This window comes from Lynx canadensis, chromosome D2, assembly GCF_007474595.2.
Source record: "Lynx canadensis isolate LIC74 chromosome D2, mLynCan4.pri.v2, whole genome shotgun sequence".
Taxonomy (NCBI): Eukaryota; Metazoa; Chordata; class Mammalia; order Carnivora; family Felidae; genus Lynx; species Lynx canadensis.
The window spans coordinates 34988918-35013520 of record NC_044313.2 but is presented as its reverse complement, the minus strand read 5'-3'; the positions used below and the strand labels follow the sequence as shown (position 1 = coordinate 35013520).

Below are 24603 nucleotides of genomic sequence, written 5' to 3'. Positions count from 1 at the left end.
CACCACATTAATAGAATGAAAGATAAAAATCATGATTATGATTATTTCAGTAGAGAACCCTGCCAAAATCCCAGTCGCCTTTTTTGCAGAAGTAGAAAAAATAATCTTGAAATTTGTATGGAACCACAAAAGACCCCAAATGCCCAAAGCAATCCTGAGTAGAACAAAGAAGGAAGCGCCACATTTCCTGATTTCAAACTTTATTATGAAGCTGTGGTAATCAAAACAATATGGTACTGTCATAGAGAGAGACACATAGGCCTCTTGGAACAGAATTGAGACCCCAGAAGTAAACGATGTTCAACTAATATTTGACAAAGGAGCCAAGAATACTCAATGGAGAAAGAATAGTCTCTTTAATAAATGGTGTTGGGAAAACTTGATATTCACATGCAAAAGAATGAAATTAGACCCCATCTTACTAATACCACCATAAAAATTAATTTAAAATGTATTTAAAGGCTTTAGTGTGAAACTATAAAACTTCTGGAAGAAAACCTAGGGGGAAGCTTCCTTGACATTGGTCTTAGTAATGATTTTTGGATATGATCCCAAAAGTGATTCTGCACTCCAAAAGAAACAATCAGCAAAATGAAAAGGCAATTGCCTATGGAATAGGAGAAAATATTTATAAATCATCTATCTGATATGGGGTTAATATCCAAAGTATATAAGGAACCCATACAATTCAATAGCAAAATAACAATCTGATTTTAAAATGCGCAAAAGACTTGAACAGACTTTTCCAAAGATGACATACAACCAATGCATGAAAAGATGTTCAGCATCTCTGATCATCAGGGAAATGTAAATCAGAACCACAATGAGATGTTAGCTCCCACCTGTTAAAATGGCTATTATCAAAAAAAAAAAAAAAAAATGCTATGGAGAAAAGAGAACTCCTATGCATTGCACTGTTGGTGGGAATGTAAATTGGTGTGGCCACTGTGGAAAACAATGTGGAGTCCTCAAAAAATCAAAAATGGAACTACCATTGATCCAACAACCCTACAGATATCTGAAGGAAATGAAATCAGGGTCTCAAAGAGATACCTGCACCCCCATGTTCACCACAACTTTGTTCATAGTAGCCAAGACTTGGAAACAACCTAAGTGTCTATCACGAGATGAAAGAATTTTTTTAAAGTCAGATATATACACACACATACATACAATGAAATATTCAGCTATTTAAAAAAGGAGATCCTGCCTTTTGCAGCAGCATGGATAAATCTTTAAGGCATTATGCTAAATGAAATAAGTTACAAAGACAAGTACTGTATGTTGTCACTTACCTGTAGAATTTAAAATAGCCAAGTTCATAGAAATAGTAGAATGGTGATTGCCTAAGGATAAGGGATATTTGGAGATGTTGGCCAAAGGGTACAAAATTTCATCTAGTAGATGAGTAGGTTCCAGGGATCTAATACACAGTACGGTGACTATGATTAACTACAGTTAGGAGAGTGGATCTTAATGTTACCAACACAAAAATGGTAATTAAGAGGACTGAGCAGTGCCCGGGTGGCTCAGTCGGTTGAGCATCTGACTTCGGCTCAGGTCATGATCTCACGGTTGGTGGGTTCAAGCCCCCCATTGGGTTCTGTGCTGACAACTTAGAGCCTGGAGGCTGCTTCGGATTCTTTGTCTCTCTCACTCTCTCTCTGCCCCTCCCCCTCACTCTGTCTCTCTTTCTTTCAAAAATAAAAAAAAAAAAGTATTGAGGTATTAACCTTATTTTGGTAATATATATGTATATCAGGGGCACCTGGGTGGCTCAGTTGGTTAAGTGTCTGACTTCGGCTCAGGCCATGATCTCACAGTCCATGGGTTTGAGCCTCGCATTGGGCACCATGCTGACAGCTCAGAACCTGGAGTCTGCTTTGGATTCTGTGTGTCTCTTTCTGCCCCTCCCCACTCACACTCTGTCTCTATCTCTCAAAAAATAAACATTAAAATTTTTTTTAATATATATGTATATCAAATCATCACATTGTATGCCTTGAGTTTGTTGTATGCCAAAAATATCTCAATAAATCTGAAAAAAAACGTGTAGTCCTTTTTATGGTAAAACTATAATCGGTGCATACAGGTATTATCAACCTGATGCATCTGATTAGGTTCCCTGTCAGCTTCTACCTACTGGTTTTAGCAAAGATTGGTAATTTTTTCATTCATTGCCTCTAGATCTATTATTTTTTTAGGTGATACAGAAGAATGATACTGCAATTCTTTATTTCTTCATTTATTAGTTTGGAATATTTATGGAAAGATGAACTGAGAAAGGAATGCTGAGTCAAAGGGTGAATTGGATGTATATTTTTGCTAGATATTGCCAAATTCCTCTCTGTAGGTATTAATACCACTTATATATTCACCCGTAGTGTACTGTTTGCTCACTGCTTTGCCAATAGAATGTGTTGACAAACTAAAATTTTAGCCAATCTGTTAGGTAAGGAAAGATAATCTCATAGTTTTAATTTATATGTCTTTATAAGATGGCTGAACCATTGTAAAGCAAATAAGAATGCTATAGATTGCAAAAGGGTGCTATAAAATAAGCATTAGTGTTTTTAAATTTTTTCAAGTCTTCAATTTTATGGTAATTTCAATTTCTAATATTTCCTAAGCTATCAGTTACTCTCTAATAGGGACATCGTTTTCCTATAACCACATGTGGCCCTGTATTATTCACATGAATTCAACCTGTTACTTTTCCAGATGCTCTCATAAAATATATAGTTGGCTTATTTCACTACTTGAAAACCAGTCTATAGACTTAAGAATTCAGGTACTTCATATTAAGTTTCTTAGTAATGTTTACACTTAGCCATTAGAGAAGTGTTTATTTTTACTTTGCTTTTGTATCCGCGTTACTTTGCTTTTGTATCAAAATGAATTTAAAAACAAAAATTCCATTCCATAGTGATTCAGTCTTTGAATACTTCCTGTTCTCATAGTTTGTAGTTATACTTTATACTCATTAGGTCTTCTTTGGCTCTCATTTATATACCCTCTTATGAGGCAAATGACTAGGATACCTTCAAAATAGGATTTCTTTGCATTTACTGGATGCAAATCACTTCCCGTCTTGTTACCGAAGATTTAAAAGTAGATTAGTTTTAAGAAGCATCTTTTTTTTTCTTTTTTTTTTTTTTTTTAAGAAGCATTTTGAACAGAGTGAGACTTTCTGGGTGTATACTGCATATAAATACAGATAGCTGAATTATAGGTCCAAAACATAATTATAGAATCTTTTTTTTTTTTTTTTAAAGTAATTACTCAGTGTGCCTGGGTGGCTCGGTCGGTTAAGCGTCCAACTTCAGCTCAGGTCATGATCTCACAGCTCGTGGGTTCGAGTCCCGCATTGGGTTCTGTGCTGACAGCTCGGATCATGGAGCCTGCTTTGGATTCTGGGTCTCCCTCTCTCTGCCTCTCCCCCACTCATGTTCTCTCTGTTCCTCAAAAATGAATAAACGTTAAAAAAATGTTTTTTAAGTAATTACTGGGGCACATGGGTGGCTCAGTTAAGTGTCCAACTCTGGCTCAGGTCACGATCTCATGGTTTTTGAGTTCAAGCCTGCCATCAGGCTCTGCGCTAGCAGTGCAAAACCTGCTTGGTATTCTCTCTCTCCCCTCTCTCTTTCAAAATATATAAGTAAATAAAGTTAATTTAAAAAAATTAAAAATATATAAGTCCCAGTGTTGGTTGAACCATGGATGAGTTCATTAAAAAAAAAAAAATACTCATTATAGATCTAAATTCTGTAAGCCTTATATCCTCCATCTCCATCTTCATTCCCAGATTTCCTGGCTCTGTAAATTGTCCTCCCCCAACCTTGTCCCAGACCTTGAAGCACATCTATCCTTTATTTCTTACTTGAGAATTTCCTGAAGGAGTCTTATTTTTATACTAGAACCTTATGCCATAAATTTTTCCTCATACATCTGTCTTGGATTATACCTCCTATCTCTAAGTTCTCATATCTAACTTAGTTGGCCATTTTTGAAAGAACTAATAGCTGACATTGGTTGTTACTACGTAATACTAAGCACTATATTAAGACTTCAAATGCATTATCTTGATTTTCACATAAATTCTGAGGTAGTTAATAGCCTTACTGAACAGATACAGAAATTGAGGTCCAGGGATATCAATTTGTACAAATTCACACAATAGACCCTACCAAATTCTTATGACCACATTGTTATGTTGGCTCTAAGAAGCCTAATATGAGCTTTTCACATAAAGGGAAGAAGAAAATGAAATAGTAATATCAGGTTGACTTTCCTCAGGGTTATAGTTACCTGAATCTTATGATAACCTTTTGTTATTCTCTAAAAAGTTTTCTGATTAGTAATTTCTTGGCATAGTATATGCATAATCAATATTGCCATCTGTTTTTATGTATTAACTAATGATAATTGATGGTGGTGCTTCTTTTATCACACCTTAAAGAACTTTTTCAACATTTTATTTTGAAATTCAAAGAATTTAATACCTTAGTCATTGTTCTCTCAAAAAAAAAAAACCATATTGCATTTTCTCTGATGTTTCTTGATCTTTTCCTAATTCAGCTGTCTCTTTATATTAAGTTTCTCTGGATTGTTACTTTTTCTTTGTATTTGGTTTGGATACAAAATCTTGGCGGATTCTGTTCTAGTTTATTGACTTTAAATAATCTATTATAAGATTAATTTTCCTGAAATTTCATTTTCATTTAGCATGTCTGTCATCAGGAACTTCCTTCCTATGAGGGTGTCAGCATCTTTGAACCCTAGTCAGGGTTTCTGTCAATTAACCCTGATATTACTGGTATACTAGCTTTTTAAAACTATATAAACCTGTTGAAGAAAGTCTTTTGCCCCAGTTAGAAGGTCTTTTAGAATGCCCCTTTTAAGATCATAGACTTCTAAGTCTAAGATTCACTTCTGTTAATTAGTAAAATACACATGTATATATCAGTTGAAAAACTCTGAATCCTCATCCCCCTATAATGTTTACTTGAAATTCCATTCACGTATCTGTAAAGTTTGTGCATACGAATGTACATATACTAAATTTTCCTTAAAGTTCTTCAGTTGTTTAATGTGTATTTATTGGTTGTCCTTAACTAGATTGGAGGCTCCTTGGAGGCAGAGGCTGGTGTATAAATTTCATTTACATTTATTTTAATGCAAAGTAGAATGCTATGTGTACAGTAGGTGCTTAATAGGTACTTAGTAGTTGACTTTATAGCCCACGAATGAATTCTATGGGCTATTATGAGGATAAATTTAAGCTTTCTTTTGGCATAGACTATGTAATTAAGAATTACTATGATCTTTAGTTACTATTCATGGTATTATGCTACATATATATATATATATATATATGGTATTATGCTATATGTATATATGTATACACACACACACACAGGAATGGTACTCATCTGCTTTGACTCTGGATCTTTTATTCCTCAGCATTGTTTTGTTTTGAGGATTTGGGGCCAATTATTACTAGTTTGGTTGTCTAAAAAATTGCCCAACAACATATTCTTACCTGTTTACAATTTAATGTCTAACTTCTTGTTACTAAGCAAAATAATTGATAGCCTGAGTTTGTAGGATATTTATTCCTGCATAAAATTGGTATAACCTCACCCTACCAACAGAGCAATCAAAGATGACATTTACATAAGCTTTCTGAGGCTCTTCAACCTGGCCTCTGAAGTCTAGTGTTTAAAACAGTGATGAATGCTAGAGAAAGAGTTAAAATTCTTTACTGTCCCATCAGGAGTTCCATATACTTTTAACTTCTGAGATGGTTGTTGTGGTATTACTTCATGTCTTCAATAAAATCCACATTTGTTGACTTGAGACCATATACTTTTTTTTTTAAGATTTTATTTTTAAGTAATCTTTACACCCAATGTGGGACTTGAATCCACAACCCCAAGATCAAGAGTTGCACGCTCCACTCACTGAGCCAGCCAGGCACCCCTATTAAAGGACCTTTTTTAACAATGGATTGAGTCAAATACTTGCCACAGAGTGCTGCAGCTAGGTCCTATGCCATTATATTTTAATATCCTATGCAACAGGCCAAAGTTCCCTAATGTACTGCCAAGTACCATGTGCTGAGATAGCTGTGGCCTACAGAGTCCCTGAGAGTGATGCCAATCATCATCAAAAGCATTTTTTTAAGCACCTATCTGTACATGGTTCTATCCTAGGCACTGTACAAAACGAGTTAAACAGACTTGGCCCCTGCCCCCTGGGAGTTTTCAATCTATGATGATGCTGACATGGACAGACATAAGGATATTGAGACAACTGAACAAACATTGAACAAGAACATAAAGTACTAACATTATGTACAAGCAAAGGGGTAAGTGCATTTTATGGGATAGTATTAAAGGAAGCCTCATGGGACATGAACAGGGTGGGGTAGAGCAATTAGTCAACCTCTGTCAGGTTAGATTAGTTTTCATTGGGAAGTTGGGTTTCATATAGACTTAAAGTAGGGACAGGACATTCCAGAAATAGAACACAACAAAAAGAAGACTTGGAGCAAGGAGAGAAGTTTAGGACTATATTGTTGGACTCTTGGTGGCCTCCAAAATCTGCAGTACTGGATGGTTCTGAAGCTGAAGGTGAGGTTGTTTTGGCTTAGCAAGTTGGCATTTAAGTTGGGTCTAGATCAAAACTAGTTCAGTGCAGAGCAAAACAACAAAAACAAAAAAAAAAAAACCTGGAAACTTGAATACCTTTTGCAAACAGTCTGTCTTATTAAATCTCTTTTATGAACTATTGGCCACTTAACAGAAACTTTGGAGTTCAGTAAAGCTATTATCTTCTCAGGAATTTATACAAGGTTATCTTGTGAAACATCTATTTTTTGCTCATTAAATTGTGTTCTGTGTTAGAAACTTTATAGCATTCTGGCAACATGTAGAAATTATTTCTCAAGAATTGGTCAGAGGTTTTTTTTTTTTTTTAAGGATAATTTTCTGTCCCAGAGAAAGGCCATGGGAATTCTGGGTATTACAGTGAGCAGTGCCCATAGATGTTGAGCCCTAAATATTTTCTGCCCTTCAGTCATTAATTTCTTATCTTCCAAGATGTACCTTTAACACCATGCATACATGAATTTGAATGTAAATCACCGGTGCAACAAATCTCCTTTTGCAGTGTCTTCCAGATAAAACTGATTACTTATTTTTCAGTAGACATGGACTTAAGAGTTTCTCCATTAGGTCTCAGCTTGCTGTTTGATGTCATTCATATCTGAAATGTGAAAATTTGAATTTATCCAGAATACTAGGGTGTAGTTATTTTCTTTACAAAAGCTTCTTTATTGTACAAAAGAATTCGCAATAGATTCTCTCTTAATTGCGAGCTTCCCTAGTGCCCTTTAAATTATTGGGTTTTCAAAACTTACATTTATACAGAGCTTCTTCAATTGCCATCCATTGTGTAAATACAGTACATTGAAAAGTAAGTGGTGAAGCCCACCGAGACATTAAAAATTCAAAATGCCTTTTAAAATATTGAAGTCTTTTTATGCCCTTAGGTATTTAACTTATGTGATGTGCATTTACTCTTCTTCCTCTTCATTAGAATTGAGGTTGTAAATGGCTAGTCTTGCCTTTCCTCACTTCCCACTACTCTCTGTGCTATAATCTGACAGTAAGAAGAATCTAGTAACTTCTCTTTCGATCCCAAGTTATGAGATAGTAGCATATGGTAAGCTTCCTAGTAAGAAGAGTGACTCAGGGACTGTCATCCAGAGAAATTCAGTAATTGTTCTTATTCACTAAATAGCTTGCCTAGATAATCTTTAAGAAATACCTCCCCTGCATGGCAATTTACTGTTCTGTTGGTACGTTTACTATTAGGCATTTATCTTTATTAAACTATTCTTGGACTAGTCTATCTGGAAGAGCATGGAGAGTTTTAGGAAAAATAAAGACAAAAGATTAGACAAGATTATTTCAGAAAAACTGGAAATAAGGACTATGAAACACAGCCAGTGTCTTCATGTAATCCGGCACATCTTTTGTATGTGACCCAAGGAATAAGTAGAAAATTTCCAGAAGTAAGTGGATTTTTTGTTTGTTTTTGCTTGTACAAAAAGAATTCACACCCGTGGATTCAGGAAGAAAATTGAATTTTCTGAAATCTTTAAAGGAAGACAATTCAAACATCTCTAAATTGTCCATGCTCATGATAGATAAAAGTGATAGTGATTGACTACCATGTTAGGAATTATGTTGCTTCATCCTATCTACTGATGGACGTACCCTGTTGAAGAGGGAGGAAGGAGTTACATTGGAAGCATGCAAAATACCTTCTTTCCTTACCAATTTTGATTCTGACTCAGTAGAAAATACCCCTATAGTTAACTTGGGCTTGGTACAGAAAGATTTTCATGGCGTAGTTTTACATAAGTACCTTAGTAGAGAATTCAAATATTTAGAATCCTAGGAATTGGGATTCATCAATGAGCGAAACAAAAGTGTTATTTTTCCCTTTGGAGCATATATTCTAGTTCAAAAGTCAGCAGACTTTTTCTGTTATAAACCAGACAGTAAATATTTTAGGCTTTTGCATGTGGCATGTTCCATATAAAACCTTATTTACAAAAGCAGCCAGCTGGGTTTGGCCTAGCCCATAGTTTCCCAGCCCCTATTCTCACAGGTGGAAATAGAATGAGTATGTTATACTAGTTTATTAGAGTATGTTTACTCTAATAAATTAGAGTATGTTAGGTGGTAAGTGCTTTGGGAAAAAGAAAAATAATGCAGAGTAAATAGAGAGTATCATGAGGTAGAAATTGGCAGGGTGGGTTTCACTGAGGTCAAGAAGAGGAGGAGGAACCAAGAAAGAAGACTGAAAAGTTAATGACTGGTGATGGAAAGAACACCAAAAGATGATGATGTCCTAGAAGTACAATGAAGAACCATATATGAGGAAGAAGAAGGGAATGTCCATGTCAGATACTTCTGTTAGGCCAAATAGTCCTCCCTTTTGCATTCAGCTGTTCATAGGTTGTTAGTGACCATTCTGAGCAATTTTGTTGGAGTGGATTCAAGAGGAGAATTGAAGGAGAGTGAAAACAGATGAGTCTTTTGAGGAATTTTGTAAAGGGAGCAAAGATCAAGCAGTGGGGGAAGAAAGATCAAGACAATAATTTGGTTTTTTTTTAAGATAGAAGAAACAACAATATGTCTGATTTGAAACATTCCAATAAAGAGAGGAAATGATGTAGGAAACAGTTGCTGGAGCTGTGGCTTTGAGTTGGCAAGAGATGGGATCTGGTATGTCAGTGGAGGGATTGACATCAGATAGGTGTGATGTTGGTAGTGGCTGCATGTGCTGTGGAGAGTCTGGACTTGTTCTTTTGTGGCTTCAATTTTTGATTAAAGGATTATCAGTAGAGAATATGAAAGTTGAAGTGTGGAGGTTTTATATATACTTTATGGTCTTTAACTTTTAGTACCAGCATTTGACAGATCTTTGGTGACTCACTAAAATGACTTCTATTGTGCCTTCTGAGGGAGTTTTAAACTTAACCCAGCAAATTTGTATATTTTAAGGATAAAACTATACATTATAAGATTGAATAATGATGCATGTAATGCCTGGGGCACAGCAGCTGGTATCATGTAGACTTAAGAAGTGCAAACTATTGTTAGAGGAGATAGTAAATACACTGAATTGAAATCATAGGTCCTTTAATGTGGCTCCCAATGTTCTTTCTACTTCACAATGGGGTCTCTCTTACAGTGACTAGTAATGTTACTGGCTCTAGCGATCAGGGGAAGTATTGATCAAGGCTCTATAGATCGATGTTTGTTCATACGTGTTTAATTTATCTCATATTGCTATGTTAATTTCTTTCTACAATAAAAATAATTTTTTACATTCTATAGCGTCCTCATAGATTGTAAGCCCTCAGAAGGTAGGTAATAATTCTTATACATTTCTAAGAAAATGTCTTCAGTGATAGTTTGTATGTGGAGGGTATTCAACAAATATGATGATTACTAAATCAAGGTTTTATATTTCTTTGATTAAACTTAGATACTCAGTTCTTTAGTCCTTGTTCTAATTCAGTCCTGAGACCCTTTCACTATTCTGAAAAATTCTGGAGCTAAATTGTATTGGGCTTAAAAGCAGTCTAGGATACCTCCAAATATAGCTATTCTAAATAACTTACAGAGAAAGGTAGTAGCCAAATTTCACAGTAAGCATTTAATAATAGAAGTATAATTGGCACATACAGCTGTTGGAATGTCATAAAAACTCGCATGGTGATCATTAAAAGAAGTTTGTTAGATGGGCGTTACATGTAAGTGATGAATTACTAAATTCTCCTGAAACTAATAGTACACTATATGTTAACTAAATAGAATTTAAATAAAAACTTGGGGGGAAAAAGTTTGTAGAGAATAATACTCAACTAAATGTTGCATATTGAAACATCAACGTAAGATAGATTGACTTCTTATAACTACAAGAAAATAGCATTGGTTACCTTCACATACTGCACCAAGGAAGTAATGAGTGAAGTCAAAGAAGTGATATTTTTACCAAGTACTAGAGAATATAATTATGGGCAGGAACTGTTCTGAAATGGCCATTTCATTCTGCAGTAGCCAGTGTGAATAAAATAAGTAAGAGAACTATTTTTTTCATAAGAAGCAGCTGCGTTTGAGGCTTTATTTGATTTACTGATAAAGATAAAAATTTGAAGAAGCTATTTCCTAGAATTTAGGAAGCAGAACTTAACTATTTATCAAGACAACTGAGAAATTCTAAGTTTATTCAAATCTAGGTTCCCATCACATTTATAACAGTTACCTCTAAAGCATCAGAACATCCAACTTCATAACAACATTTTAGATCATTGGAAAATATTGAACAAGTCATTTTTTAAATATCTGTCTTGTGTTGAAATATTACTTTCTTTTATTATAGGTCCAGTTGTTTACGTCTTGGATCTTGCAGATAGACTGATCTCAAAAGCTTGTCCATTTGCTGCAGCGGGAATAATGGTTGGCTCTATCTATTGGACAGCTGTGACTTATGGAGCAGTGACAGTGATGCAGGTTCAGTATTTTACTCTATTCAGTGATAATACTTTTAATGTGAAGATCTATTAGATTTCTGTTAGGAGTTTTAAAAATTATTTTGAATAAGTAATAACATTCTCAAGGCTTAAAAATAAGAAAATTTATTAAAAAAAAGTATATAGTGAAAAGTCATCTTCTTACTCCTGTCCATTTGCCCAGGTTCCCCCTCACTTCCCCAGGTAGCCATTTATATTAGTTATGTAATATATTCTAGACTTTCTTTGTGCATGTGCAAGAAAAAATAAATTTGTTCTCCCACACACATACATACGTTTTTTTCCCCCTAAAAGGAAGCATATTAGAACTACACCCGCCTTTTTTTTTTTTTTTTTTTTTTTTTTTTACAAACAGTGAATCTTGGAGATCTTTTTATAAGTATGCAGAAATCTGCATACCATTCTACATATGGAATTAGAACAATTTACTAACCAGTCTGTTGTTGATTAGAAATTAGTTACTTCCCGTTTTTTGCTACAATCAATAACTGTTGGTGAAGATTATTAGACTTAAATTTCAAGATTTAGTCCCAGGCCCTTGATTCCTCTCTTTATACTTTTTCCCTAATGATTTCCATCTATCAGCTGTGTGCCTTTTATGGTTAGATCTACATCTTTTGCCCTATTCTATCCTCAAAAGCAGTCCTGCCGTTGCAGCTTGACCCTTCTCCTTATGTGACCACTTGTGATTTCACACTCAGGATTTCTGAAATCAAACTAGTCTTTTCCTCAATTTGAAACCTAAATTTATTTATATTTTATAATATTATATTTCTCTATACCTCTGATTGCTACTATCATTTTCCCATCTACTCGGTTTATATCCTACATTCTTAGGATTACCTTTAACTTTCTGCTTCGTAGCCCTATCTCCAGTCCACTGACCAAATCCAAGCAGTTTCCATTTTGATATCTTATATCCGTAGCTTCCTTTCCACAGTCTTTATAACACCTGACTTTGTTGTCACTCCCCTATCATACCGTATGGCTAAAGGAGCCTTTTGATTGGTTTCTCTAATTTCATTCTGTCAGTCCATCCTTCCAAATTAATCTTCCTAAAATAATCCCTTCAACATCTACTCCAAGCTGTCTCCTCTGTCTTAAGTAGGACTTCCAATGCAGCAGTTAGATTGGGTAAGTGTTTCATAAGTAACTCAGTAATAGTTTACACACTATGTAATATTCTAGAAATTGCACATAACTTGCCTATGCCAGGTCCATAGTAAGTAGCCTTTCTGGTTGTTTAGTCATGGTGAAACAGAGTATTGCAAGGTTTCTTCATGAAGCGTTGAGGATACCCCCAAAATCTGGATGTAGTCACTAGAATGAATTACAAATAGTAAACCATCATTTGTCATGAGTGTAATGGATAAAGATTAAGAACCACTGACTTAAAAAAGATTCTGTTTCCTTGACCTGATTTGTTATGCCAAATCCTTCATAGTCTTACTTCATTCTACTTTGAGGCCTATTGGGCTGTCCCCTGCATCCTATCCTTTTGCTCCTGTTTAGTTTTTTACCTCTGTCCTTTGACTTTTGCCACCCTCCCTGCCTCATACCTGTCTCTCCATTCTCTTCTCTACTTCTCCAAATCTGAACTCTTTTCAGGCTTAGTTCAGCTGCTTTTCCCTCCTGAAACTAACCAGACAACTCCTGCCACTGTCATTCTTTAAATGGCAGCAAATCTTGTGCTGACCAAGTGATATTGATATAGATTACTGAAGTTATTTAATTTTTCCTATATTCAGCCCTTTGCTTTTCCTATTAGAAGGTAATTTCCTTGAGGGGGGCTGGGTGGCTCAGTTGGTTCAGTGTCCGACTCTTGATTTTGGCTCAGGTCTTGATCTCACAGTTTGTGGGATCAAGCCCCACGTGGGGCTCTGCACTGGATTCTCTCTCTCCGCTCTCCTTCCCTCCCCTGCTTGCACCCACTCACACTCTCTCTTGCTCTCTCTCTCTCAAATATTTTCTAAAAAGTAATTTCCTTGAAAGTAGAGACTGTCTTACACTTAGGTATTCCTGTTATAGCATATACACAGAGACTAATACTTAAAGGGCTTTCATAAATATCGTGGGGTTTTTTTTATATGACTAGTTCTGTCAGGTAGTAGCAGGTTTATTTGATTATATTCTCTGCAGTAATTAAATAAAATAAATTAAAACTCCAGTTTTGATTAATGAGTACATCATTAGTTCAGGGAGGTTTAGGTAATTCACTAGTACTGACGAAGACACAAAAACTTAGAGCAGATATACACATTGTTGAATGTACAATACGGATGTATATGTATATTTTTTGCAGGTGAGGAAACTAAGGCCCCATGAGATTGAGTGATTTCTCTTAATACCTAATTGACTACAAGAAATAGGATGGCTCTTTTTGAGGAAAGATTTTAGGCTCACTCAATCTTTTTTTTTTTTTAATTTGAGAGAGAGGGAGAGAATCCAAAGCAGGCTCCGCACTGCCAGCATGGAGCCCAGTGTGGGGCTTAAAGCCACTAACTGTACAATCATGACCTGAGCCGAAACCAATAGACGCTTAACCAACTGAGCTACCCAGGGACTCCAAGCGTCGCTCAATCTTAAAAGAAATTTGTTAATGATTCCCAGGCCCAAGGAATATAGTTCTAAGACAAGGTGTACATAAGTGAACAACTGGAGAACAGTTATAACATTATGTAAACAAATATGAAGAGACCAGAAGACTACATAAACAGTATTTTAATTCAGTACAATTAAAGATCATTTGAAGTTTCATAGAAAGTAAGTCTGGAGCTGACTCTTGAAGGCAATAATTTGGATCTGTAGAGGAGATACAAGCAAGGAGACAAAAATAAACATGTTGGTTAATGGTGATGGTAAAGAAAAAGACTAAAATTATGATGATACATATATTTTGTGTTACCACTTAGAAATAATCTTCATATACACTGTGGCACTTGGAAAGATTTTTTAAGCCCTGAATGAGAGATTACAGTAGATTACAGACGGTAGGTAGGTAGGTAGGTATCATATGATTTAACTGTATTGGGAAGACTTTTACCTTTCTGAGCATATTTGTTAGGGAATGTGCCCCACTTATACCATCAGCAGTATTTAGGGTTTTCTTTTTAACCCTTGACGGTTTTCTTTTCCTTTTGTTCTCCGACTACTCTAAAGTACAAGTATATTAGGTTAAGGAATCAGACCACTATTCTTTTCCCATTTATTTCTCCACGAGCCAGTCTTAAGTTCAATCCCAATTAGTTGTGAGGAACTTGAGACCTTCTGCTTATCCTTTTATTGAAAAGACAACGTGATAGGTAACTTTTTTCCCCCAGCACTGGGCTAAACACCTTCCAGCACTGATGTTTTTAAACCTTGCATCAATTGTGTGATCTAGATACTATTAATTATTCCTAGCTTACAAATTTGGCAAGTTTACGTGTCCAATACCACACTGTAAGGAAGAAGCATTAGGACTCCTGTCCCTAATCTAGGGTTCCTTAAGTGAAACTTTGTTCCACAGGCAGTGGGAACATTTTACTCTGGAACAACCACCTTCATGTCCATTTTCGTTCCATTTTTCCCTCTGGTGTAAAAATAACCCCCATAAGCATTGTCAGTTCTTAACTCATATACTACACTTAACTATCCTTAAGTCTAAGAAAACCTCTTAATTCATCACTGTTCATTCTCCCATTTAAAAGTAGGGCCATAGGAGCACTTGGGTGTTTCAGTCAGTTAAGCGTCCGACTCTTGGTTTCTACTTGGGTCATGATCTGATAATTTGTGGGATCGAGCCCCACATCGGGCTCTGCACTGACAGTGCAGGAGCCTGCTTAGAATTTTCTCTCTCCCTTCTCTCTCTGCCCCTTCCCCCATGCTTGTTGTCTCTCTCTCTCTCAAAATAAGTGAATGAACTTGGGAAAAAAGGTAGATTTTAAAATAATAATAATAATAATTTAAAAAATAAAAGTAGGGTCCTAAAAGGAAGTGATTTAAAAGATCAGATTAGGGGGTGCCTGGGTGGCTCAGTCGGTTGAGCATCCGACTCTTGATTTTGGCTCAGGTCATGATCCCATGGAATTGAGCCCCTTGTTAGGCTCTGCACTGAGTATGGAACCTGCTTAAGAGTCTCTCCCTCAGACACCTGGGTGGCTCAGTCAGTTAAGCAGCTGACTCTTGGTTTCAGCTCAGGTCATGAACTTATGGTTTGTGAGTTTGAGCTGTGCAGAGCCTGCTTGGGATTCTGTCTCCCTTTCTTTCTGCCCCCCTCTCTCTCTGCCCTTCCCATGTCTGTTTCTCTCTGTAAATAAATAAATAAATAAATAAATAAATAAATAAATAAATAAATAAATTTTTAAAGTCTCTCTCTTCCTCTGCCCTTTCCCCCCACTTGCACTCTTCTTGGGATTCTGTCTCCCTTTCTTTCTGCCCCCCTCTCTCTCTGCCCTTCCCATGTCTGTTTCTCTCTGTAAGTAAGTAAATAAATAAATAAATAAATAAATAAATAAATTTTTTTAAAGTCTCTCTCTTGGGGCGCCTGGGTGGCGCAGTCGGTTGGGCGTCCGACTTCAGCCAGGTCACGATCTCGCGGTCCGTGAGTTCGAGCCCCGCGTCGGGCTCTGGGCTGATGGCTCAGAGCCTGGAGCCTGTTTCCGATTCTGTGTCTCCCTCTCTCTCTGCCCCTCCCCCGTTCATGCTCTGTCTCTCTCTGTCCCAAAAATAAATAAACGTTGAAAAAAAAAAAAATTTTTAAAAAAAAAAATAAATAAATAAAGTCTCTCTCTTCCTCTGCCCTTTCCCCCCACTTGCACTCTTCTTTCTCTCTAAAATTAAAAAAAAAAAAAAAGATCAGGTTAAAACTCTTAGCCTTTCAACATTGGTGAACTGGATATGAAGAACTAGCTTTTAGGCCTCAAGCAGAGAAACAAACCTTTCTTTAAACCTACAATTCCTGGGGCGCCTGGGTGGCGCAGTCGGTTAAGCATCCGACTTCAGCCAGGTCACGATCTCGCGGTCCGTGAGTTCGAGCCCCGCGTCGGGCTCTGGGCTGATGGCTCGGAGCCTGGAGCCTGTTTCCGATTCTGTGTCTCCCTCTCTCTCTGCCCCTCGCCCATTCATGCTCTGTCTCTCTCTGTCCCAAAAATAAATAAATGTTGAAAAAAAAAATTTTTTTTTAAATAAAAATAAAAAAATAAACCTACAATTCCTAGGTCTTTATTTTATACACAGATAACAAATTCTTAGAGAAGACATTCTATAGTTCCTGAATCTCACCCCCAAATTGAAGTCTTAAAAATAACCTGTTTTGAAATCTTGGAGCATAAAACCAGAATGTTCCTGATGATACACAAGGTATGCTGGGTTTGTTTTGACCAAAGTTAAATCAGCCCCATTGCTTTACTCAGTCCTCATTTACTGCCCTTGAGTCTGATTATAGTAGCAGGGGGTATACTATAGTTATACTATTGTTTCCATTTTAGCATTTATATTTGCATGCTTGTTTAATTTGTCTCTCTCCTCTCCAAAAGACATCTGTTTAGCTCACCATTTTATCCGCAACACCTAGGCCTATTTCTGGCATACAGTCAGTATTCAGTTGAATGAATGCATGCAGGTATGCGTGCATGGTGAGCCCAGCTTGAGTATAAAGCATCTCTGTCGACTTTAGGTATAAGAAATTGGGCGGTGGGCCTTTTGCTCAGTTTGCCCTATTTCCTTTTTTTGTTTCCTCACTCTGAGATACCTGGTTGTAAGGTTTTTACCGCTACCCATGAGAAATAAACTGTGCCTTATTGTAGTCTCTACCTGAATATTCACTCTGCTTTATATTTCTAAACCCCAAATTTTAAAAAGAATAGCATAAACCACAAAAGGGATTTTTCAGATTTCTGAATTTATTTGCTAGCACTTTGAGAATATTTAAATCACATTTAGTTGTAACTTTATATGTGATCATTAAACTGAAAATAATAGAATGAGGGGCACCTGGGTGGCTCAGTTGGTTTCGCCTCCGACTTCGGCTCAGGTCATGGTCGCACAGCTGGTGGGTTCAAGCCCCTTGTCCGACTCTGTGCTGACAGCTCAGAGTCTGGAGCCTGCTTCAGATTCTGTGTCTACCTCTCTTTCTGAACCTCCCCCACTTGTGCTCTCTCTCTCTCCAAGATAAATATTAAAAAAGAAAAAAATATAAAAATGAAATATTCCTCAAAAAGCATAGGTAAATACACAATCTCTGGGCTAATCCACATTTGTCCCCAGTATGGGATTAGGGTTTATGAAATACGGTGTACCCTTGAACAACATGGGGATTAGGGGCACTGACAAATCAAGAAAAGTTATATATAAGTGGACCAGTTATATACAAAACTCATGTTGTTCAAGGATCAACTGTATTGTGAACCAGACTCTTTCACTTTAGGGCAACTCAGAACAGTCATCCTTCACATACAAGGTGTCAAGTTTCTACAAGGAGACACAGAAGAATATTAGATACCTATACCTGGTTTTTGGCCACTGAGAAGAGGCTGGCCTCCTGCCCTTTAATATTACACTGTGGTTAGATAATGAAGTACAAACCTGGACTATATCCCTAGCTCAGATTTTAAAGCATCCATTTTGGTGCTCTCCATGTACGTATAAAATATTTTTACCTGGATTGAATGTGTTGTCTAGAATTTCAATTTGTTCTTACCATTCTCAGCTTGACCTTATTTCACACGTCCTTGTAGTAGTGAAAAATTTGCTATGTAGTAGTAAAAAAATTTGCTATGATAGTTGACATGAAGAGCATCTCGTTTTTGAAAAAAAAAAATCCCATTTACTTTTTCATGAGCTTGTTTCCTGAGTGTACCTGGCACTTTTAGTTTTCCCTGCCTTCTTTCTTTCCTTCCCTCCTTGCCTATCCTTCCTTCCTTTTACCTCCTCGCTTTCAAAGAGACAGTTTCTTCCCAGTCCTCTCTTCATGGCTTACTCCTCAAGTGTGATCAGAAAAACTATTTGGAGTTTTTATAGTAGTGTCTTCCTAGCAAGCTGTCCTCACTGTGATACCTGGGTGGGCTAAAAGCCCAAGATTCTGAAATCGTCCTCTTCTGTCATAACTGCCAAAAATAATCCTTCAGAGAAATAGGTTTAATTTGGAAGCGATTGAGACTTTGGCTAAAGGGAAGATCATTTGAGACGTTTGAAAGAGAATTTTCAGGGAAGTTCTCCAGTTAAAACTAAGAAGCTCACCAATAAAATGGAGATGTTGAGAGAAGTATAAGGCCGAGATGGAGTAAAAAGAATTTTCCTGGGAGGGGAATGTATGGAGATTCACAAGTAAGAATCATATCCTGGGGTGCCTGGGTGGCTCATTTAATTGAGTGACCAACTCTTGGTTTCAGCTCAGGTCATGATCTCACAGTTCATAGGTTCAAACCCTAAGCTGGGCTCTGAGCTAATAGCACAGAGCTTGCTTGGGATTCTCTCTCTCCCTCTCTCTCTCTCTCTGCCCCTCCCTTGTGCTCACTCGCTCTCTCAAAAATAAATAAACATTTTAAAAAAATAATATCCTTCTTGCCCTCTGGGATCTAAACCAGTGGAGAAATAACCCTAAGACCCAGATGAGAGGGAAAGGATTGTTTTAGCTTCATTACCCTAGAGTTAGGATACCCTAGGGTTCCTAGATTAGAAAAATGACTGGAACCTGTAGCAAAAACTGCAGTCACTCAAATGTAGATCTTAGAATTGAATTTTAGCAGAGTTTGGTCTGTAGAACAAGCATTTAGCCAGCCAGAAAAATCACTCTATACCAGAGATCACTGAGTATGGAGAAAGAACCAAAGAGAAGTGAGCTTTTGGGCCATCTCCTAAAGGCTGGTTCTGCCCCTTGGTTATGCTTACCCTAGTAGGAAGAGCAGAAAAACAGATGCTCTGCTGGAGGACAAACAGGACCTAGAATTATAGCCCAGTCTAACCATATCCAATAAGAGGAATAAAATAACCAGAAATCCCCTTCCCTGTATTGAAATGTAATCAGTGTGGGTCAACCTTTTTTTTAATTTACATCCAAATTAACAGGGCAACAATGATTTCAGGAGTAGATTCCTTAATGCCCCTTACCCATTTAGCCCATCCTGCCTCCCACAACCCCTCCAGTAACCTTCTGTTTGTTCTCCATATTTAAGAGTCTCTTATGTTTTGTCTCCCTCCCTCCCTTGTGTTCATCTGTATCTTAAAGTCCTCATGAGTGAAGTCATATGATACTTGTCTTTCAATACCCTTTAGTTCCATCCACATAGTTGCAAATGGCAAGATTTCATTCTTTATGATTGCCGAGTAATACTCCATTAGTATATGTATATATACCACTTATTTATCCCTTCATCCATCAATGGACATTGGGCTCTTTCCATACTTTGGCTATTGTTGATAGTGCTGCTATGAACATTGGGGTGCATGTGCCCTCAACCATTTTTTTTTTCAATATTTATTTTTGAGAGAGAGAGAGAGTATGAGCAGGGGAGGAGGCAGAGCATCCAAAACAGGCTCCACATTGACAGCAAGAAGCCCAACATGGGGCTCAAACCCTCAAACCACAAGATCATGAGCTGAAGTTGGATGCTTAACCGACTGAGCCACCCAGGCACCCCACTGTTTTTTAAAGCTTTTATTCCAATATAATATGAAGGAGCTTTTTTTCCTTTGAATGAGAGACACATAAATAAATCAGGACTGATTAACTTTCTGACTTATTTTTAAAACTTTTTATATTTTTATTTCAAAATTTACCATTTCCTCTAAAATGAATTCAGCTCAAGCATGCAACCTTTCATTAGATAAGGAAATGATTCTAGTGAATGCTGTTTGTTTCACAGGTTGTAGGCCATAAAGAAGGTCTGGATGTTATGGAAAGAGCTGATCCTTTATTCCTTTTAATTGGACTTCCTACTATTCCTGTCATGCTGATATTAGGCAAGATGATTCGCTGGGAAGACTACGTGCTTAGACTATGGCGCAAATACTCAAATAAACTACAAATTTTGAACAGTATATTTCCAGGTAAGGCCCTGAATTGTGGTTATAATGGGCACACCAGATTAACCTTGTGGAAGAATCTTAACATGTGAAGTTATTTTAGCTATTGTGATTTATTAGCACTAATACCTCCATTTCTTTTTTCCCCCCAACAGGGATTGGTTGTCCTGTTCCTCGAATTCCAGCTGAGGCTAATCCTTTAGCAGATCACGTCTCTGCTACCCGAATTTTGTGTGGAGCCCTTGTCTTTCCTACTATTGCAACAATAGTTGGTAAACTGATGTTCAGTAGTGTTAACTCTAATTTACAAAGGACAATCTTGGTAAGATGGTTTTAATACTACCTTTTTTTTTTTTCCAAGTGACTATACAAAAGAGAAGGAACTGTGTTTAAAAAAAAAACAAAACAGTGGGACTTCATAAATACTCATTCTGTGGCTTCTGTGCCTTGAGGTTCTATTTGATCCCCACTGTTATCCAATAGCAAGAAAGAGGGGAAGATCCTTTGCATTACTTCTGGCCTTCCGGAACTATGCTGCAGGTGATGTCTCTCCTAGAATAGGCATGAGTTATCACACCCATCCTTGCCAACAAGATTTTGGTGAATAGCTTCAGCTCTAGGATCAGACTGCCTGGTTCATATCCTATCACAGATACTGCCTTGCTGAGAAACCTAAATCAAATTTCTTCACTTCTCTGTGCCTGTAAAATGAAGATCATATTGGTAGCTACATCAAGGTTATGTGGTGGATTAAATAGTTCATTTGAAGTGCTAGCACATAATATGCCCTTGTATTGTTTGCTATCATTGTTATTCCTCCCACTTCCCTTCTCTGATAGCAGCCTGCACATGTGCCCAAGCCTTCTCCCTGCTATATCAGAATGGACGTCAAGCTAAGTGGAGAGAAGATTACCTCAATAGGAGAACAGGGAAGGGGGCACCTGAGTGGGTCAGTCATTTGAGCGTCTCCGACTCTTGATTTTGGCTCAGGTCATGATCTCACGGTTCGTAGGATCAAGCCCACATCAGGCTCTGCACTGGCAGCACAGAGCCTGCTTGATTTTCTCTCTTGCTCTCAAAATAAATAAATATTAAAAAAAAAAAAAAAAAACAGGGAAGGTATCTCTGTTGGGTGTAGTGATCCTGCCTGTCTTACCCCCTAAGTAGAAAAGAGAACTGTCTCATTTGCGTTCATCTGAATTAGCAGCAATGGCTATGTCTTTTCTGATCTAAGTAAAATTATGTTATTATGTTTCTCTAAATCTGCATTATAAAAAGCTTTTTATTTTTATTTTAGGGTGGAATTGCTTTTGTTGCCATAAAAGGAGCATTCAAGGTTTACTTCAAACAACAGCAATATTTACGTCAGGCACACCGCAAAATTCTAAATTATCCAGAGCAAGAAGAAGCATAAAACTGTGACTTCTAGTTGTTTTGCAGTCCTATCATCCTTATGAGTCTGTTGTGTTGTTGATTCCATCATTAATGCACCGTAGTGGAGACTTATGATAAGCTGCTGCTCATATTTTTAAGAAATAGAATAAAGCACTTAGGGCAGGGGAAATCCTCTCAGTAATCATGGAACCTAAGGTTGTGATTTGTTTTCATTGTTTTGTATGTACTTCTTTTATGGCAGTCATCTGAACCATTATCTTAGCATGGTAGGCCTGGGTTTTGTTCATATTTTCTCCAGACAGAAATGTAAAGATCAAACTGTGCAAATATTTAAAAATGCACATGCTGTTTTATTCAAATGCCTCTTTTGTACATGTTCATGTTCAGTGTTTTCTTAGAATCAGCAACTCAATGAAGGTACTATGAGGATTTTTCTCACTGGCATAATTTGATTACATGCTAAACAGGAATATATGTTAATATGAGGAAATGTAAATTAGTTATAAAAAAATAACAAACCAAAAATGTATGTAAACATTCAAATGATTATCTGAACAAATGCAATTTTGTTGTGTTTTTCTTAACCCATGTGACATCCTCCAAAATGTGTAGGGTAAAAATTCACAGGGCTTCCAAATCACTTTTTCACTATTAAATTTTATTTATATAATGTCGACATCTCATAGCTCATAATGTAATTTTGACTCATGTCTCATGTAGTCGTGTGTGTGTGTGTGTGTGCGTGCGCACGCGTGCATGCGTGTAAGAGAGAGAAAGGGAGAGAGTCGTCAGGTCCTTCAATCACTGGAGTACAGTTTTTAAATCCATATTTCTAGAAATTAGAGCTGCCAGTTTATAGTAGTTTGAGCACAGAGAACGGTTTGCAAAAAAAAAATCAATAAAGTTATTTTACTCTTCTCTTTCATTGATTCAGTTATTCAGGTATTTGTTGATCACCTCCTATTTGCCCAGGCATTGTACAAAGTGCTGTGGGATACAGTGGTGAGCAAGACAGATTTGGTTTCTGCTTTTATGCAGTTTACCATCTAGTTTCAACAGATAGAAAACCAGCAGTGAGTAAACCAAGGCGAGGTTTACTTGAGCTCTTTGTTTTTATATCAGTCAGCAAGAAGATCATTATGAAAACAAGTCTTGAGTAAATATTGAGGTTATTGTTTTTTGGCTTAAGTCCATTTATTAAATCCAATACTAATGTTTTTAGATTTTAATTGCTTGTCGTGTTGATGAGGCTAGCACCTTAATCACTGTTTAACTAGTTTTTATGTTCATTTTTAAAAAAGCAATTATTTATTTTAAGCCATTTTTAATAGTGGCCCTTTTAATGTTCAATCTGAATGGTCTTGCAGTTATTTTCATTAACTAAAATTTTTAAAAGATTGTTCCAAAAACCCTATTTATTTTCTTGTTCACAATATATAATGCATGACAGTAATAAACGTTTCCCTTACTGATACATGGCCACTCTCTTTAGGAGTGTAGCAAATATAGATTGAGTTATGTTAGATTGCAATAATGTATGTTAACTTTAGTAATTTAAGACTGGTACCTTTCTATAGTATGAATGTCTTAATCCTGTCTTATAAAGTTTATGTGAATGGCTGTTGAACATTCAGAGTTGTAATTATTTTGGGAGGAAGGGAATATTTGACTGACAGTGAGCCTTATTAAGAACACTGCTGCAGTTGTAAAGGGGAAATATAAAATCTATGAGTATATATAAAAATAACTTAGATTATATTGCTGTAATTATAAAATATATTGGCTTTTCTTTAATTTTCAATATAAGAAGACATAGTAGATATTTCCTGCATAATTTTGTTATATAGAACAGCTTTTAGGCAACCTTTAATAAAATTATACAAGCACACTGTTCCCCAGTTACTACTTTCATGCCGAAGATGGGGGGGGGGGGGGGGAGTAGCTGCTTTTGCGTTTATTGGCATCAGGGTTCTTGAGGGCCAAGGAAACAACTCTAATCCTTTGGGGGCAGCAGGGAGGGTTTTCTAGAGCTATGGGGAGGGAATTGCAAGTGCCTGGGGACCAGAGTGGCCTCTAGCCCTGGAATTGAAGACTTTTAAATCCCAAAAACCTTCGCTCAGAAAGTTCTGTGTACCAGTCTTCAGAAAGGTGGCTTGCACCACCATGAACAATAGAAGAGCATGGGCTGACTAAAGTTAGATGGACCTGGGTTCCAATTCTGATTCTGCTTTTAACAGCTGGATGCATACCTTGGCCAAGTGGCTTTCTCTCAGCTACGGTTTTCTTCATCTCTGAAATGCAAGTAATACTTATATCTCAGAAGACCATTTCTAGGATTAACTGAGAAATTAAAGGATAGAGGCACTTTAGGCTCAAAATAGCCCCTACAGAGCAGTAGCTGTTTCTTAATTGTTAGTCTGTTCGTGCTCCATGAAAAGGGAAAGGAAAGGTAAGAGGATGGTGATAGGGGACAGATTAACGGGATGTTAATCTGGGATGGGTGGATATATTTTGTGTTTTCCTGTTTAATTTTCACATTGCTTTACTGTGTTATTTCTATAAACTTTAATGTTTTAAACCTCTTTTATAAAATTCAGTGACAACTAGTAGAATTCTTTTCTTTGCAGAAGTTAACTTATCTCCAAAGTGGCCGAAAATATTGTTCCTCATTACATGATTATCAAATGACTGTGAAGAATATAAAATTAAACTTGGTGACTTAATTAGTCACTGCCTTGCTAACTGTGCTGTAATTTTTTTAAACGTCTTGTTTTTAATATAGCAGACTATCTCAATACTGGCTGGATTAGGTTAAATAAAGAATTTTTATGTTCTCTAGGTGTACTTTGTCTGTTGCACAACTCCAAAAATGTTAATTCTGCACCTATATAGTTGGGTTTTTTTATCCTAGTTACCAAGATGTTAGTGAGACTTTTAGTAAAAATAATCTGAATTTTTAAAAACTGAAGAGGAATTGTCTTAATTTTGCAAGTAAGCTAGCCCAAATTCCAACTACATTCTGATTTTTAAAATATATACCCTCTCAGCCACTTGCACTATGATTAGACAAGCAACCACACAAGAACTGT

General features: G+C 36.7%; 1 protein-coding gene and 1 long non-coding RNA gene across 4 annotated transcripts in view; one reads left to right on the top strand and one right to left on the bottom strand.

The window, feature by feature from the left end:
* The window catches only part of MARCHF5 (membrane associated ring-CH-type finger 5), a 53086-nt gene extending 28734 nt beyond the window's left edge, over nucleotides 1-24352 (top strand). For 2 of the 3 annotated variants that reach the window (XM_030334344.1, XM_032595130.1), the window contains 4 exons: nucleotides 10966-11096; nucleotides 19960-20143; nucleotides 20275-20441; nucleotides 21417-24352. In XM_030334344.1, coding sequence (XP_030190204.1) covers nucleotides 11040-11096; nucleotides 19960-20143; nucleotides 20275-20441; nucleotides 21417-21533 — 525 coding nt within the window. In that variant the 5' untranslated portion in view covers nucleotides 10966-11039 and the 3' untranslated portion in view covers nucleotides 21534-24352. Of the gene's footprint in view, nucleotides 1-6215; nucleotides 6371-10965; nucleotides 11097-19959; nucleotides 20144-20274; nucleotides 20442-21416 lie in introns of all 3 variants that reach the window. The other variant, XM_030334343.1, reaches the window with a different exon arrangement.
* LOC115527013 lies at nucleotides 15928-16391 on the bottom strand. Its single transcript, XR_003972827.1, has 2 exons — nucleotides 16302-16391; nucleotides 15928-16046 (listed from the first exon to the last, which is right to left on the bottom strand). It is a non-coding gene; the product is annotated as an uncharacterized LOC115527013 (long non-coding RNA).
* Nucleotides 24353-24603: the final 251 nt, after the last annotated feature.